This window comes from Coccinella septempunctata, chromosome 6 (genome assembly GCF_907165205.1).
Source record: "Coccinella septempunctata chromosome 6, icCocSept1.1, whole genome shotgun sequence".
NCBI lineage: Eukaryota > Metazoa > Arthropoda > Insecta > Coleoptera > Coccinellidae > Coccinella > Coccinella septempunctata.
The window spans coordinates 12664061-12683543 of record NC_058194.1 but is presented as its reverse complement, the minus strand read 5'-3'; the positions used below and the strand labels follow the sequence as shown (position 1 = coordinate 12683543).

Here is a 19483-nt window from a genome sequence, read left to right as displayed (position 1 = left end):
TTGCGTGGTCGCAACATACCGCCCACCTTAAATACGCAGTATTTAACTATCCTCTAGTGGAAGGGACAAAGTTTGATAACAGGTCTTTTAAGAATATTGTTATCAGCAGTTTTTACTGAAGCAACCCTAGTACAACCGTCTGCACCAGGATGCAATTCAACTATACGTCCCAATTGCCATTTACAGGGTGGCAAGTTGTCCGATTTTATAAGGACTAGCACATTTTCTTTAACAGGCGTACTGGATAGATGCCATTTACTTCTTTGGTGTAAGTTGTGTAAATATTCTTTGGACCAACGATTCCAAAAATCGCGGTGCATACGCTCTAGAAGTTGCCAACGTGTAAGTCTATTGATGGGAAGAGCAGTGTTATCTTGCTCTGGTAGAGCAGTCAGCGGTTCTAAAGTAAGGAAGTGGCCTGGAGTTAGGGCAGAAAAATCATGGGGATCATTACTAACGGGTGTCAGCGGACGAGAATTAAGAATAGCTTCGACCTGAGTGAAGACAGTGTTAAGATCCTCGTACGTGAGAATCTGCTCTCCAACAACTCGAAGAAGATGCATCTTTGCACACTTGATTGCAGACTCCCAAAGACCTCCGAAATGAGGTGCAGAAGCAGGGTTGAAATGCCAAGTGATTGATTCCGCAGAAGCAGCCTTGGCGAATAGTTCGTTCAAATACCTATGAGCGGCGACAAAATTGGTACCACAATCGCTATATAAGTTGGAACAACGCCCACGACGAGCAATGAACCGCTTCAAAGCTGCAAGAAAGGTATTCATCGTCAAATCAGAAGCAAGTTCCAAATGTACAGCTTTTGTCGCGAAGCAAACGAACAAGCAAAGATAAGCCTTAGAAGCACGAATTCCACGGTGTTTACTCATAGTGACTTTGAAGGGACCCGCGAAATCAACACCAGTATGGGAAAAAGGTTTGAGGCGAGAGACACGAGAAGGACGGAGATCGCCCATTATGGCAGGGGGGAAGGACTGTGGATTATGTCTGAAACATGTCATGCATTTGGAGAGGACTCGTTTAATGGAGCGACGGAATGAAAGGATCCAAAACCGTTGTGCTATTAAAAATTGGACGGTTTGTAGACTAGCGTGAAAATAAGTTTGATGAAAATGAGAAATTATCAAATCGGTTAATCGGCTACGACTGGGCAAAATTGCGGGAAATTTTTTTGAAAAAGAGAGCGGAGCTTGCCGAAGTCGACCACCAACTCTGAGAATACCTTCACTGTCAATGAATGGGGAAAGTTTGAGGAATGACTTTGGAAGTTTGCGGTTATTTTGAATATTGTACATTTCATCTATGAAATATGAAGACTGAATATGTTTGACAGCAAGGAGTGAAGCGTTATGTAACTCGACTGAGGAAAGGCAACCGAACCTTTTTTGGTGTGAAAATCGAGAATTGTGGGAAAATCGAAGAATGTAAGCGAGAACTCGGGAAAATGTAGAAAACGAAGAATGTTTCTCGAGCAAATTATCGATTAAATGATGAGAGGGGATTACATTGAGTGAAATTTGTCGTTCTTCCGCAAATACTTCAGAAGAAGCAGGGAATTCTTGAATTTCCGGTTTAAACTGACGGTTTCGAAGAAATGTGGGACCCGCCCACCATAGGGAGCACTGAAGTAAATCCTTGGGAAGAGAACCACGAGAACCAACATCAGCGGGATTCTCCGAGGATGAAACATGAAACCAAGAATGAGGAGATGACTTGGAATGAAAAAGTTTTCCACTTGAGTGGAGAAGATTTAATCCAGTTGAGGACAATTGTCGAATCTGTCCAGTAGGACACTTTCTTGATGTTTAATTCACTTTGTAAACTTTGAATGACATGCTTTGCCAGTCTAGCTACCAATACAGAAGCACACAATTCTAACCTTGGTAAACTCAATTTCTTTGTGGGGGCAACCTTAGCTCTTGAAATAACGAATTTAACTTCACAAACCTCCTGATCCAATGTGAAACTCCGAAGATAGATGACACAGCAATAACCTCGTTCACTAGCATCTCCAAAACAATGCAACTCATAGCAAGATGACTCGCTAGTCAAAATGTGCCTGGGAATACTTAATTCTTCAATGTGTGAAACTTCGTTCAAATAAAGTTGCCACAATTTTATTATATCGGAAGAAGGGGTATCATCCCAGTCAATTTTCATAAGCCAAATTCTCTGAATCAAATATTTGAGAAGAAATGTTAGAGGAGATAGAAAACCAAGTGGATCGAATATACGAGCTACATGGGAGAGAATATTTCTTTTGGTGCAAGCGCTCTTGCTTGAATCAACTGAAAATTTGAAACTGTCTGAATTGGGATTCCATTGTAACCCAAGAACCTTAACTGAAGTTTCATCATCAAAGTGACGCGGACTATGGTTCAAGTCAGAGGGAGGTAAATGAGACAGCAAGGCAGGAGTATTACTCGTCCATTTTCGCAAGTGGAAACCACCCAGAGCAAGAAGATTTTGCAGTTCTTGTTGTAAAGATAAGGCTTCATCCAATGAAGCAGCGCCATGAACAACATCGTCAACGTAAGTGCAGTTTTGAATAGCTTTTGCAGCTAATGGATATTTTGTGCTTTCAGATTTCGCCAATTCATTCAAAGTGCGAATGGCGAGAAAGGGTGAAGGGCCTAAACCATATGTGACAGTGAGAAGGCGATATTCTTGAATACTTTCTTCAGGTGAAAATCGCCAAAATATTCTTTGGTAATTGCAATGGTCGGGGTGAACGGAAATTTGTCTATACATCATTTTTATATCAGCTGTGAATACTATTGCATGAATACGAAATGATAAAAGAATGGAAATTAGGTCTTGTTGTAGTTTAGGACCAACTAAGAGGGTTTCATTCAGGGATTGTTGATGGGGTGGATGAGCGGAACCGTTGAAGACAACCCTAAGTTTTGTGGTCGAACTATCTGGACGCAAAACCGGATGATGGGGAATATAATAACTGAATGGATCGGTAGAACAAATACAGGGTTCCATATGACCTAATTCCAGATACTCTTTCATAAAGGAACAATATGCATCATATAAAGAAGGATCTTTAACAAGACGTTTTTCTAAATTTTTGAATTGCCGTAGAGCAAGATCTCTTATTCCAATAAATTGAGGAAAAGATGGAAAAATTTTAAATGGCAGCATCACCACAAATCTACCTTCCGCATTTCTTGAGTGAGTTTCAGAAAATATTTGCTCACACAAGGCATCTTCCTGAGAAACAGGAAATGTGTTGGGAACTTCTTCAATCTCCCATAGCTTTTTAATTTGGAGATGAAGATCTTCAGATGAAGATTGACAAAAGAATGAAGAAACCGACTGATTATGAAGAGAAGAGTTTACTTTACCCATAAGAACATAACCTAATTTGGTATTTATCGCATCAGGTTCGCCAGAGGCTCCAGTGATATGACCATCTAAGATAATCTTCGAAAAAATATCAGCTCCAAGAAGCAAATCGACTTGGGCAGGTAGAGCAAACTGTGGATCAGCCAAATTTAAGTTCGATGTATAGGAAAACGAAGACGAAATGGGTGAAGAAGGAAGATTATCACAAATTCTTTTAAGGACAATGGCTTCAATATCGAATGAAATGTCTATATTGAAATAAGGCGTTATAAAGATTGAAACATAACCAAGTCTCGAAGCTGTACTCATTGATTCTAATCCATTTAGATTGATAGATAAATCTTTACTTTGGAAACCTAGTTTTTGGAGACAACGTTGGGAAATAAACGACGTCATACTACCGGAATCTAAGATGCAACGATATTTCTGAAAACGATTAAAATTGTCTAGAATGTTGATTGTCGCTGTACCGAGAAGAACACTCGAAGCCGAGGACAAAAATCCTGCATTGATTGAAGCAACTTTATTATTTTGCGTCGAAGTAGAAGCGTTGGCATTAACAGCAGTATTTTGAAGGTTGGAAATATTTGTCTGAGTTACATGCAAAAGTGTATGATGAGGCTGATGACATGTAAAACAGGTATTTTTTGACTGACAGTTAGCTGTCGCGTGTTTGTTGAGACAATTGACACACAACCTCTCGCGCTGAATCAGTTTCATTCGTTGATGAGGATTCACACTAAGCAATTTTGGACATTTGTACACCAAATGATTCGATTGACATAAATGACATGTAAGAGTTGATGACTTAGAGGCTTGTGAAATGAATGCTGAAGCAGAGGCGGTGTTTTTGACACTGTAATTTCTGCGAATAACTTTGGACGGTTTTCCTAAATTCACATTATCCAAAGCATGACACTGCTTAGAAAGAAAATCATGAAGTGCTTCATATGTAGGTATGTTTGATGAATTATGAAAAAGTTCGAAACGTGAAGCAATTGAAATATGAATACGATTCATCAACATCTGCATTGTGACAAAGTTCCACAAATCTTTCAAGTTTAAGTTGAGAAGTGCCCTCTTATTTTCTTCGAAGTTATCTAAAAGAGCTCTTAATTCTCTAGGGTCATCTGATGACATTTTGTGACTATTTTCGATTTTTGACCAATGTGCAACAGCTAAATGGCGCGTATTTTTATAACGCTCAACTAATATGTCATAAGCTATTTCATAATTCGATGATGTCATAGGCAATGTTTGAATGAGTGAAAAAGCAGGACCTTTCAAAGAATTCAAAAGATAATTGAATTTTTCGATTGAACTTAATCTTTTATTTTTATGAATAACAGCATCATACATGTCAATCCAAGTTGGAAATTCGGTTATGTCGCCTGAAAAAGGTTTAAGTTCGATTTGTTTCAACTGAAGATTGCAAACCTCATCGTCTTTTCTCTCACTTATTTGTTGTTTACGTTCGAGATCGTGAAAGATTCGTTTAATTATTAAAACTTTTTCACTGAACTTTTTCCTAAGTGTATCCTGTTCTTTGAAAGTAATGCCTTCAGTTACGTCGGCCACTCCAATGATGGAATTATGATAGGAAGAGAAATCTTGTTTGATTTGATCAATTTCGCTCATTGATACCTCCAACAGAGAGAAAAGATTTGGATCAGTTTCAGCACGAACCGCTATTTCGAAAATCTCATTCAAAGAATTGAATTGAGTTTGTCGTAAATTGATAACTTTCTTCAATTTGTCTGCCATAATGAAAATAAAACAGTAGAATTTGTCGAACTTGTTCTTTTGTGAACGATGTTAGGAGAAATATGTAAATATTGTATGTGAATCGCGCTACGTACTGGTGTGAACACCGAAGAGTGGTGCGCACTGCGCGAATAAAATGAGATGTATGTTGCAACGTTGGTCGTAACTCGAATTTTGAATAATTATTAATTATTTGTCCTGATGAGATAAGAAGAAAAAAATTTATCGAAAAGTGAAAATCACCCAAAATTAAGCATCCGTGCCCGAATTGGACCAAATATGGAGGATTGAGATCAAGTGGACTGTATTTAATTTCTCAATTTTTTAAAAATACCTTCAAATCCTACCTTTTTTCCGGACTTAACCTTGGGTGTTGGATGAATCTTCGTAATTAGATGAAAACTCGTTTCACTCACGCTCTGGCCAGAGTTTCACTATATCTGGTTTGAATGCCGGAAAATCTTCCAGTTTGAAGTCGTCGAAATTTGAAAATTGTGAAGAATGTAGAATATTGAAAATATATTACACTGGAGCACAAGTACTTCGCAGTTGACAATTTGAATTGAATTGAATTGTTTTTTAACATGTGTCTTTAGAACATATGAATTCCTCTCACATCGATGAAATAGAAATTTGAAGGCATATACGGGGGAGGATTGAAACATACTTAAAATTAGGTGATTTTGACTGAAAAGAATTGAAAAGCTTTGGAAAATATTATAAGAGAATTGAATTTGAAAAAGGAAAATATTTTAAAACAAAATTTATATAGAAAAAAAAACAAATTAATAATTGAAAGAAAAAATCTTGCGTGGTCGCAACAGTGATGATGTTATTCCTCTCGCAATGGTTGTGAATTCGGTTTGAAATGCACGATGTGATTAATTTGAACATCGTTGGAAGACATGTGATTGGTCGGTACTTGAATGGGTCTTCTGTATTCCTTTGGTCTTTAGGTAACAGGTATGTTGTGCCATGTGTAAGGAATCCTGGCATTCTTTCAGGATTTTCAATGACATCATTTATTGCGGAGGTCAATTTGTCATGCATGATCCAAAGTTTTTTCAACCAGAAGTTCTGTAATCCATCAGGCCCAGGTGTTTTCCAGTTGTGTAGTCCTCTGATAGCTGATTTTACTTCTTTAATTGTGATCATGTCATGCTGCATCGGTTCATATTTTATAGCTTCAGTTTTTTCATCTTCAATCCATCCGGTATCTCCATTGAACTGAGGTTTCGTTGATAATTGTTCGGTCCAGAATTGTTAAATGGCTTCCTTTCTATTTTCTCCATCCGACGATGTGAGTGACTGGTAGAAAGTTTCTTCCGACTTTTCAAATGAATTATTGTCTCTTTTCCGGCTATAATTGCTTCTATATCTCCTCAGTTGTTCTGCATACAGACTTAATTTTTGCTTCAGAGTGTCGAGGCGATGGTGAGCTGTAGCATTCTCCGTCTCTCGTTCTGTATGTGTCCTGTTTTTATCCATGATCTCTTTGGCAGCTTTCACAACCTTTCTTTTTCGATTCCCGTTCAAGTACTCCGTCAGTCTTCCAATGTCTCTTCTTAGCCTTTCTGTTTTTTTATTGAAGACGTTTCTGCCATGCTGGCGCGTGTAATTTGTGTAATTTTGGACCATCGTTGTTCGTTCGGCGAATTTTTGCCCCTATGGTTTCCGGTGTCGTTAGCGCTGCACAGTAAAAAACTAGATGCAGATATTCCAATGAACTTCCGTTCTGTAGGTACTCAGGTAAAATGTCCTTATTCAAGATGTCGATTATAAGTGACAGTTTCTTGGATGTATTGACTCGATGAAGAGGATCTGTTCCTTCCAGTTCAGCAAAGTATCTCCTCATGTCAGAGTCAACTTGTCGGTGGAGCTCTTCCCTATCGTCCTGGTGGTCAGGCATACTTGCGTTGCAAGATGGACTTTCAGTATCAATTTCTTCTGCCTGTTGTTGCCCAGGCATGTGAATTTCATTAGAGGTGTTATTCTCTATTGCTAGCGGACGCTGAAGTTCTCGTTTAATTGCGTCGATTCTGGCCGTTGGTATGAGTTCATTTCTCAGAATCACGCGGTACTGGTCTGCCACTCGTTGTTCAGTGACATTGAGATTTGGGTAGGCATTGCAGAATTCCTCATGGAGCCTTTTCCTATATTTGTTCGTGTTCTGCCCTAGTCTCATGATGGAGTTATATATGCGCACAATAGTTTCATTCATGGACGTTGTCCACTTCATGCGCTTTCTAACTAACCCCGCTTGGGTGAGCACTGGCTGAATATCCTGCGCAGCACATTCAGCGGCTCGAGTCGGCAATTGAATTGGACTCGTTGGTTGCTGTTGTTGCTTTGGAGCTGTAGCTTCTTTTGCAGCCCGCTTCCTCAACATCCTGCCACCGACGTCTCGTATGCTGTCATGTCCAGCGCCGGCTCCAGACATGCCCTGACGATCCCCAGGCAGCGACTTGTTTCCGAGGCTTCTCGTTATCACCATTTCCATGGGTTTGTGCTCCCCTTTCTCGGTTTGGGTGAGGGGTAGAGAAATGAGAGCAGAAAGAGCACCCCTATCAAGGATGTGAAAGAGAGAGGAAAAAGGAATGGGGCTGCGTACAGCAGGCGTGGCTAGCTGCACCGTCTACGTCGTTACGATGGCTACCCGGCAGGCCATCTATCTGATAGCTGCCAGGCAGGCCAGCCATTATTATTATTATTATTATGAATACAAAAAGAAAAGAGGCCGTAGCCTATAAATCTCAGAAAACAATAATATAAAGTTATGTGTGACTGCAGCAAAAATGCTTTACATTTAGTGTGTCACAAAAAAAAAACAAACAAAAACTATTCTCCTGGACTACCCCTAACATTTAGGGGGATGAAAAATAAATGTTGGCCGATTCTCATAGATACCGGATAAGCACAAAAAATTTCATCAAAATCGGTCAAGCCGTTTCGGAGGAGTACGGTAACGAAAACTATGACACGAGAATTTTATATATTAGAAGAAGAAGATGAAAACTAATAAACACGTTGACTGTCCCCATTCTAATTTTTCCTTCATCCCCCACGTCCAACACATTTATCCAAAGGGAAGTTCTACTTTTGAGTGATAAAATATATATTCTTTGAAAAAATTAATTCAGCAGCCATTTAAGGAAGTGTTCATGTTCAAAATGTTTAAGTCTGATGGAAGGCTTGATGCTGACGTTTCTTGAATTATGTATGATTAATTATGATTTACGTTATCAATACATACTTCTACAAGACGTTCAGCCCATATAAACCGACCACACTGCAACGTTCATGAAAAGAAACCATATTTATCTTGAACGTCACATACGACTCATGGACTCCTGGCGAAAATATTTATGCATCATATTTGATGCATGGCAACGTGTTAATAAATGGCGGTGTAAAATTGTGAACAGATAAAAATAAAGGCTGCTTCTGATCTGACAGGACACATACATATACCACTGATACCGCTGATGACTATACGAAATGCCCATTGAGAAACTAAGCGTATGTGGTGCAGACGAGTCATCGACTTGACTTTGAACATGCCTGGACTTGCATCTCAGAATTGCAACTTGCAACTCAGGAGTTCACCGTTAGTAACTTCACGTTTGTAACCTAACCAATAATGGGAAAATGACACATACAATATGCAAAGTTAGTACACGCCTTTTCGAAAATGGAGAAATATATTTTTTGTATTCGTTAGTAACTCGATAGTAACTATGTGCAACACAAATCTTTCAATCTCCTCTGGAAGATTTCCGTCAATTTTGAAAGAATGTATAGTTGTGCCCATTTTTAAGAAGGGAGATCCACACAGCATCTCAAACTATCGTCCTATATCCCTTCTGAGTTGTTTCTCTATGATTTTTGAGAGAATAGTTTTGAACAGAATGCTGAGTTTCTTGAATAGGTTTAATGTGATTACCAGTTCGCAGCATGGCTTCAGGCCTGGCCGTTCTACTGAGACTGCTGCCTTTCCATTCGTGCAGACCGTTTATGAGAAACTGGAGGATGGGTTCTTCGTGGCTGGTCTGTTTTTCGATCTGTCAAGGGCTTTTGATTCCTTAAGATTTACTTTCATGCTGAGCAAGTTTTACAATCATGGATTTAGGGGTATATTTCTTGATTGGTTGGAAAGTTATTTGACGGAACGCAGTATGATGGTTAGAGTCGATGGTGCCGATTCCGAGAGATATGTGCTTGACATGGGAGTTCCCCAGGGCTCCGTTCTAGGTCCCTTGTTATTCATTTTGTTCATAAATGACCTACCTGAACACATCATCGCACTTGTAGTTGCGCTTTTTGCAGACGACTCGTCTTTTTTGATTGCGGCAAGGAGCTTTGAGGAGCTAGCAGCTGGAATTTCTGCTTTACTAGATATGTTTGTATCTTGGTGCAGCAGAAATGGCCTAGTAGTGAATGTTGATAAGACTGTGTGCTTACATTTTAGCCTGGAGGATATGGGTAGAAATCAGACGCTGACATATAAGAATCTATCTCTTTCCCCAGATGAGTCTACTAGATTTCTTGGAATTCAAATTGATAAATTTTTACGCTGGAATTATCATGTAGAAAAGATATGTAAAAAACTTAATAGTGCCTACTACGCTCTCAACAAAATCAAAAACCTATTTCCTCTCCAATCCCTCCTGGATGTTTATTATTGTCTTGCCTACCCACATTTGTCATACAATATTCCGATCTGGGGTAGTGCATCTGACTTGGACAGAATTCTTGTGTGCCAGAAGAGAATACTGAGAATTATCTTTAGGATACCTCCACGGGTCTCCTGTAAACCTCTTTTCATAACACATGGGATCATGACAGTTGCATCCTTGTACATATACAGATGCCTCCTTCATGTAAAGTCCAACGAAGGATCTTTCACGAAGCTGTCAAGTTGTCATCAATATTCGACAAGGAAAGGGGATGTACTGCTTATACCCAAGCAAAGAACATCAAGGTTTGAACGCTCGCCTCTATACCAGAGTATACGAATATACAATCACTTACCAACAAAATTTATATCTTAAAATAATTCAAGAGAACCACAAAGAAATTACTGTTATACAAAGCCTACTATTCAGTAAGTGAATATTTGTGTGATTTTTCACTGTTATCTTGGTCTTGTGACCACTAATAATTCGTTTTCTATTTTTCATTGCAATGATTGACTTGTCCTATACTGTATTGTCTAACGGGATCAATGAAGTTTATTATTATTATTATTAAACATTTCCAATTGTAACCTGACTTATAATGGTAAAATGGCACCTCCATTATTCGAAGTTAGCAAAGACCTTTTTCGAAAATGAAGAATTTTTTCTTGTATTGGTTAGTACCTATCAATATCAAATAGCAGAAAAACAAAGACAAGTTCGGGGAAAATTATATAGGGCCTTTTTTGAAGTACTTGAAAAGAGCTTACAAATATTAGCTTCACTAAAAATGAATTGTGCAAATATTGACGGAGCAATTACATTCAAAACTTCAATGTCGCTTTTTTTCAGCTTGAAATTTCTTAACAATACACCTATCATTACCACCAGAATCAAAAACAGACATGATCCTTTTACACTTCCTAGCACTTAAGTACTGTCTAAGTTATCCAGGAGTTTGGACAGTCTTCAATGCCTGGTTGAGAAAAAAAAAGAAATCAAGGGAGAAGAAATTTTCAGAATTTTTCGAAAAAAATAAATTATTCCTCAAATTACTCAGAAACTGAAGCTTGTACGAGAGCAAGAATTAAAAAAATACAGTTTTATTCTCTTTTCTGTTGAATCGAAACTTACTGAGTTATGAAGCTTTGAAGTACGGATGTTACAGTAAAGCGGTGAACACATATGAGCGGCCGCGGCCGCAATCACGATCACGATCGTGAGACATCGCGACTGAATGCCACTATATCGCTGAACAGATCGTGATATTATGTGCGGAATAATACATTTGCATGGGACGCTTCTCGATCGTGATCGTGATCGTGGTCGCGGCCGCTCATATGTGTTCACCGCCTTAAAGTACGCTTTTCCCAACCATGTGAAGATAATAATTTTGAATGTGAAGGGCTTTCAAAATGTTTGAACGTTTGAATGTTTGAACAAATTATACGATTTTCACATAATAAGTTTTTAAAACACGACACCCGACACTTGTTTCGCTATCACAATAGTATCTTCAGGTGGGTGAAGGTAGACTGAAATATTTGGTACCATTAATAACAGTTTACCTTCACCCACCTGAAGATGCTATAATGATAGCGAAACACGTGTCGCGGCTTAAAAACTTATTTTGTGGGAATCCGTTTCAAGTTTAAATATGGATTTTCATCAAGTATCGGCCACATCAATTCAATATTAAAAATATCATTCACGGGAGCTCATAGCTATAAAATTTTTTTACAAAATGGTGCAAATACCTCGAAAATTGACACAAAACTAAAGAAACTTTTGTGATCAATCTTCTCCGAACACAAAATTTCACTCCGGTCTTCCAGTTTCTTCATTGCCATAAAAATACCAGAAATTCGAAGAACTCAACCTTAAATGCTAGTTGAACGCTCACAAAGATGAAAATATCTGGGTTACTCGGAAAATTGAGTACTTTGGTTGAATGCAACTCTGTTTAAAAGATTCACATATGTGTAGTGTTATAGACTCAACTTGTTATTCTGAGGGAAATTTTGTCTCTCCAGGGGATTGCACAGCTTATTATTTTTTGTGGGGTGTATTTTAAGACCTTAGGTGATATAAATTTTTCATTATATTTGGGCCTCTAGAAACACTTCCTGAAACATATGCGCGTTAGATCTGGACACCCTGTACACTAATTTTGTAAGCACCGAGTAGCAGAGGCGAGGGTCGAAATTCAGTCAATTTCCAGAAATCTCTCCAATAATCCAAATCGCTGCGTCTCGCCGGCCGCAGAAGAAATCCAACGGAAGTAGAATAAGTAGACTGAGCTAAGGTAATCCCTAAAACCTGGAACCAGTTCTAAAACGACTAAAAAAAGAGAAAATTGAGATTTTTTACGTTCACCAAACACCAATGTAAGCAAGTGCAAGCCAGTTTGACAAAACTGAGGTAAGAACCGATCACGGACAGGGGTGGGCAAAACCGATTCGACTCACATAGCTAAGGATAGTGTCTCATCGGTCCGATGTGGTGGATCTCCTGGCCTTCTTCTAGTTGATATATAGAAATTTCGCAAGCACTGTGTAGGACAGTCAAGGATAACAAGACGAGCGGATTTAAGGTTTAGATAATTCGAAGGGTTCGGAAAATCGTATGATGACACTCTCAGCCCTGAAGTCAGATGAGAAATTACCAAGAAAAGCTCGAAACAAAAGATTTATTACGTTCACGAAACGCTCATGTGATCATATTCACAATCAGAGAATAATTTCCTGACAGACATAACCTTTTCAAGGTTAGATTTATAAAACAAAATTTCAATTGAACTCATTCAATTTCACACTCAAAAGATATTCTTGGTGAAACACTATACTGTCTACCGTTTTCAGAATATTTTGATTTGAAAATGATGAAGAAATATCCGATGCTGGTATGAAGTAATGATGACGTTATATTATCATTATTAATAATTAGTCTACATTCAGTATGTGAATTAGAAATTTTTTGTCGTGTAAATGAGACCTCATCGATACAACGAATACATGTTAAAAATTGGGATTGGGAGCTTCCTTTCTTGTGATAATTTTTTTTTCTTCAACGCCCTTTACCTTGAATACGTAGAGCGTTACGAAAATATTTTATTAAGCAAACACGAATTTTTTTTCATTTTTCTACCTATCCTAGAGGCAGGGTCACCTTTTTTTTGGAAAACCCTGCATAAATTAATCCATTTTACGCCACTGCCTTAGTGTTGCGATAGAAGGGGAAAGTTTCTAATGTATGTACTACTACAACAATGGATTGCATTGCAATCTCGATGAGATCAACTACAATTTAAGGTGAATGTGAACGGTGAAATAAATTTATTTATAGGCTTCAACTTTGGATTACCTATCTTTGTATACAGATAAAGCGGCACCTTTTATATTTAGTTGCCTAGTAACAAGAAGAATATTTCATCTTTGTAACAATGGCAGCGTTGGCAGCTGCGGTACCAGTACTATACGATTTCAGTCTTAGTAATTTTCAACATAGGTACAAGAAATAATTTTGGAATGAAAGTTAAACAGGCAGGCAATCCATGAGAAAACAGGTGAGTTCTGTGATTACTTACTCTTTCGATCCAGGTATATTGTATAAATTAAATTCTTGGAAGACTATTTGGACCCTCTCTTTCCCTCTACCTTGAAATTCGTATCTACATGTTGTCTTTGGAGGATATGGTGCTGGATAATTGGGACTCACTATGGTTCCATTCTTATTGGTATCACTTATTATATTTATATCACACTGGGACCCTGCAAAAAAAGATATTTCAGAGTTAAGTAATATCAAAGTATTATTGTATTTTGTACAGTACGTGACCTGTGTATATTTCTATTTCACTGTCAGTAGATTTATGGAATTTCATAATCATTACTGCCGACATTTCTTCTTATTACAGAAACTCAATTGATTCTCACCAGAATGGGTCATCTTACCTCTAAATATGTTGCGCTATCATAATAACATTTTCAGGTGAGTGAATAGTTTATTGTGCCCTCCATCAGAGTTGTTCTCACAACTGCGCCATCTGAAGCTCGCCTTCCAGCTCCAGACTTCCAGAGTTCCAATGAACTCTAGTATCTGAGAGGGCTTCAAGAAGGCTAATTCCCCATTCCTCCTATAGGTAATTTTCTCGTCCAAGACATTCCTTGCGCAGGCTTGCAATGGCGGGGCATTCTGTAACAAGGTGACCGGGAGTTTCCTCCTTTTCCCCACAGAATCTACACTCGTCATTTTCTGATAAGCCCATTCTCAACATATGCTTTCTGAGGCCACAATGTTCTATGAGGAAGCCAGTGAGGAGGCGTAACTTATTCTTACTGAGATCCAAATATTTCTTGGATCTCGCAATTTCATAATTCCGGAGGAAATTTTTGGAATGATTCATTCCTGTAAGATTCATCCAGAATGTTTCTCTTTCGGTTTCTTCCTTTTTCCAGAAACTCATTCTTATACAATTTCCTATGGTACAGAAAGGCTCTGGTCCCATAAGGGTACGTTCATACCGAAGATGCCTGGATGAGCGCGGTGGAGGTCGCGGTCGCGATCTTTACATCGATGTCAAAACAAACCTTCATATTCTAATGAGACCGTACATACCAAGGATGTTTCACCCGTTCACCCTCGCCGCTTATCATCGCGGTTTACAGCGATGTCGATCGCAGAACAAAATAGTTTGATTTTATATGGCGATCGAGCTGTTGCCGCGAGGTACCTTGCACGCTTATTGGCGCTCTTCAAATCACGTGACATTCACCAGGGTAACGTATTTATTTTTCAGTTCGTTTATGAGCTTTGACTGAAAGGAAAGCATCTTCGACATGTACTGCCAGACATCGATGTAAACCTCGACCGCGATCGCGACCTCCACCGCGCTCATCCATGCATCTTCGGTATGAACGTACCCTAAGTGGCGGTTCTGCCCCCCTTCTGGCGTGTTTGTAGTACTCCTCGTTTCCTTTGATTCTAGAGTGATCAGGAACCCAGAATAAAGAGACCTTGTTGTTCTTGCCTATTTCCTTGGGTTTTCTTCGGCACTCAACTCAGCTTTGAGTCAATGACTTAGGAGTTCAGTGCTCTGATAGCGGCTTGACATTTAAAATAGATCACAATGTCAAATTTTAAATAGTTTTTTTTTTCGGGTCTATGTCTGAGCACCTTTCGATTGCAAGTGTTTCTGCCTGAAAAACATTCCAGCAGGAGCCTAACGATAATGTACACTTAGTGCTATATACATATTCCAGCACCAGCCTCTATCGTGAATATTGTTCCTAACTCATGTGGAAAGTTAGGAAAATAACTATTTCTGCACATATTTGGTATGCTTCTCTGTACTTTTTGATTCATAAAGAAAAAACGCATACATTCTCGAATAATTTAATATTCATAAATTTTCGCCTCACATAAAATGCTTGTTGAAAATTTTATTTTAGAATTTGAAATAAGCCATCAATCGAATTCATTTTATCATTCAACGTTAAAGATGAAAACAGATTAACCAATATCATGTCATTTTCGAATTTCTAATTCGCGCATGCTGTTACTCAATTCTTGCCGGCGATTTGGCTTCACTATTTCACATAGCATAAAACTATCTATTGGTATAATAAATAATATCCATGTATTATATATAATATCATATATTATATGCAGAATAAAGAGTACTTTGAAATGTTGTAGGACAGATTACCAAGAAATCGGAACTGTGGAATCAATGTATAACAATTTGACTGATTTATATATACAACATGGTAAAGTCGATTGTATAAAACAAATACCAAGCTCCACTCGGCAAAAAGGCCGTCGGAATGAGTGTTGTTACATTAAAAGAGGATTTCATAAAATTTTGATTCATTCATCAGCCATTTGACATTCATTATTTCCAGATAAAATCTCATCAGATTTTAAAACTCATGAAATAATTTTTGTCGGTTTTTATAACGGTGATCTATTTTTACGTGTTCGTTCTCATACAGTTGCTGTCTGATCACAGTAAGATAAGATAATTGAGTTGTCTGATGTCCAAGATTGATGTTCGTCTATATATTGATTAGGTTGGGTAAGTCCTCATTTCCCAATAGATCTTAAATTGAAGACATGTACACAAAGCTGCATCAATATTTGCCTACTTTATTCATTCACTTCGTAATAATATATTTCGCAATGAAAAGATGCTATAGGATACTAAGATATTTTAATATGTGCGAAAATTAATATCAAAAATGAACCGAGATTATCCCTGTAGGTAGGGCATAATGATATGGACTCCTGCATGATTTCCTGAGTGCAACGAACTAATCATTATAAGATTTCCAGATGTTCAATTTTTTTAGTATTGTTTCTTTTTTAGACTGTAGCCATATTTTCGCGATTAAGATGCGTCAGTCTTTAAGACGTTTTGCGGAACCAGTCGGCCTCTGGAGAACGCCTGTGTCGTCTTGAGCCGAAAGAGGTAAAGGAGAAGGGAGAATATATTGTTTATATTGATTGATTTTGATTTGAATTTCTACTAGAGAAGAGTACTTTTACTACCAATAATGCAATTTCTGCATGTTCATTCAGAATTGTTAAAAATTGAGCGAAGCCCCCCTCCGACCTCTCTCTAGTCGACGCTCCTGACCAGCTCCAGTGGCCACGTATGGTACCCCGATTCGGCGGTGCGCTGGTTGAACGACGCAGCGGCCCCACTTTCAGTGTTTTTCAGGAGTGAAAAACCACACATTTACACATTTTTCTTAAGATTCTCTTTGTTAGCTCCGTAGAATTAACTTCGCGCTGCTATCATTGTGATTTGTAACACCTCAATTTAAGTTCACCTCTTTTCGTTGTTCTCAATTTTTAAGTCTTCTCGCACAATCCTGGTGCTAAATTGTTCTTCTCACAAGGTAAAATGTTAAAAATTGAGCGAAGCCCCCCTCCGACCTCTCTCTAGTCGACGCTCCTGACCAGCTCCAGTGGCCACGTATGGTACCCCGATTCGGCGGTGCGCTGGTTGAACGACGCAGCGGCCCCACTTTCAGTGTTTTTCAGGAGTGAAAAACCACACATTTACACATTTTTCTTAAGATTCTCTTTGTTAGCTCCGTAGAATTAACTTCGCGCTGCTATCATTGTGATTTGTAACACCTCAATTTAAGTTCACCTCTTTTCGTTGTTCTCAATTTTTAAGTCTTCTCGCACAATCCTGGTGCTAAATTGTTCTTCTCATAAGGTAAAGTACACTCAGACTACTCAAAATTATTAATTACTCCATTTTCATGATAATTTCACTCTGCTGAAATAAGTCCACGTGCAAGAGATTGTAGAATCTTGAAATAGATTCCGAATCCTTGCTAGCACTGCTCAATTGAAATGTCCACTCAAGTCAACTCGAACCATTGTCTTCTCAGAACTATATATTTTATTATATTTCATAATTTATATAGATTTTCAGACTTCTCTAGATCATCTCACATGAAAATGGGTATGTAGCACCAGGATTGAAACTTCTCAAGTCCATCTCAATGAAAATGATTGCTGATTCATTGTCTACTCATAATATTCATTATTATTAGAATCAGTTTACTCATTTTTATAACAACTCTTATGATCACCTCGTTATACATATTACTAATTCATGGTGTTGAGTTTCAGATGAATGAATCCTCATATTCTCCAGGGTGGACCCTGGATGTAGCTGTTTTCCTCAGAACAGGATAAGAACACCTCAAGTTTCGTTAAGCGATCAGTGATAATGCTCGATACACCTCGACCTAGGCTCCACCCTGGAAAGTCTGCTCGAACACTCATGTCTACTCACTTGGTATGGTCTACTCTTTATAATATGTACTCTCATTGTTTCTCTTCTATATTCATTCATCGGACTCAACATGCATGTTAGTTTTCTCAGCCTTCAGCACATCTCAAAATCTACGATTAGAGATTTATTCAACTCAGTACTCTCATGACTTCTCTTAATTTATCAATTGTTTCTTCTATTTTTCTGATGAACGTTCTAATCGTGCTTACTTGTAAGCAGTTCGTCTCTGTAAATGCTGAATTCATTGATAAATTTTTGCACTTTTCAAGATCATCTCAATGTATATGAATTATACTATGTTCTTCTGATTTTTATTATGATTGTCCTTTTCATTTAATTAATTATTATCGAACTTCTCATTTAATTAGAATTTATTGCCCTTTTCATATCATTTTTAATATTCTAGTGCTTCTCAAATTCATTAATTCTGTGCTTCTCATTTAACTTGTGCTACTCTTGTTCTGCTCATACTTACATTAACATTATTGATCAACTCAAATTTAATGTATCGATTTCTCGTTGATGATCAGACTTAGACATTGCAGTTTCACCTCGGGCCTATTTCTCTGTACTCTCGCGTCTTCTCTTTAAAATTCAATATTCTAACCTTCGCGTTTTCTGATAGAAAAAGGAGGCTCTCGCAATCAATTTTCAATTGATTGCCCTATCACTGTGTAACCGTTGTGTTGATATTGAATTTATTGAACTCCTCAACGTCTAAGTCTGACATCAAGTGACTTCTCATTTGAACTGCTCTGGACCATCTCTTGTTTTTAATTGGATATTGTCTCTCTGAGTTTATAGATGTGGTTAATATTAGTTGCTTTTTACTGTATTAGCTTCATGCAGGTGACATATTCATTTTATGGTTGTGAATGATACTTAATAAATGTTTTTATACCATCTCCAACTCAATTATCTTTTAATACAGTCCACTACTCTTTAATTAAAAATCCTAACACCCTCGATTTTTTAACAAGAATAAATGAATAGTTTTCAAATAATGGCCAAAGAACAGAAATTGGAAAATTCAAAATTCGATTTGCTGTGTAATGACGATGACAGATGACTCAACCATTAGTGATATTATATTTTTGCGACAACAAAATAATGAGGTCACGCTAAGACGCTTTGATACATCGATTAAGGCTAGCCGCACATTGAGGGCAGTCCAGCACTGGTAGCCTAGTAGAGGATTTTGTAACAAATGCAATTAAATAGAACGCCGCATATTGGACTTAGCAGAGCAGAGGCCTACGCGACGTAGTAACAGACTACTCTGTCTACCCTGCGTCGGTTGTGGAGTTCTCACAGTTTCCTCTGCGGAGTGACCACGTTGTTTTAAAGGTAACCGTTAACTTTTATGAAAATGGAATTTACGATACGAGAAACAACGAATACAGGAGTACAAAGCACAAGGATGTAATCTTGGACAAACCATATAAAAACAAAATATTTCCATTTTCTGAATTTGAATTCGAATCCAAAAGTAGGTTCAGCTGATCGGCTGGATCCACATTTTTGTAAGAAACTAACTAAGGACCTAGAAACAACTAACTATCTACTGGCAATATGTGCGCATTCCTCTATAGTTCCATGGTACTTCCTCTATGCTTTGCTAGGCTACTCTCAATATGCGAGCATCGTTCAGGCAGAGCACAGGAATAGTTTTCCTATGTAGTTACTCCGCTGTGCTGTGCTAGGCTATACTGCCTTCAATGTGCGGCTAGCCTTAGACGCTTAATCGCCAAAATATGGCTTATGATTTTATGCGATAAACAAATAACAAATGGCTCTTAGGCTACGCGCAAACTGAGACTCCTGTAGAGCGTGCGTGCCGACGCGTGTTTTTGTACAC

The 19483-nt window shown here is 38.1% G+C and overlaps 1 protein-coding gene across 1 annotated transcript in view; it reads right to left on the bottom strand.

The window, feature by feature from the left end:
* LOC123314933 (suppressor of lurcher protein 1) overlaps positions 1-19483 on the bottom strand; it is a 723759-nt gene that overhangs the window by 63832 nt on the left and 640444 nt on the right. Inside the window, exon 9 of the mRNA XM_044900400.1 lies at positions 13396-13579. Coding sequence (XP_044756335.1) covers positions 13396-13579 — 184 coding nt within the window. The remainder of the gene's footprint in view (positions 1-13395; positions 13580-19483) is intronic.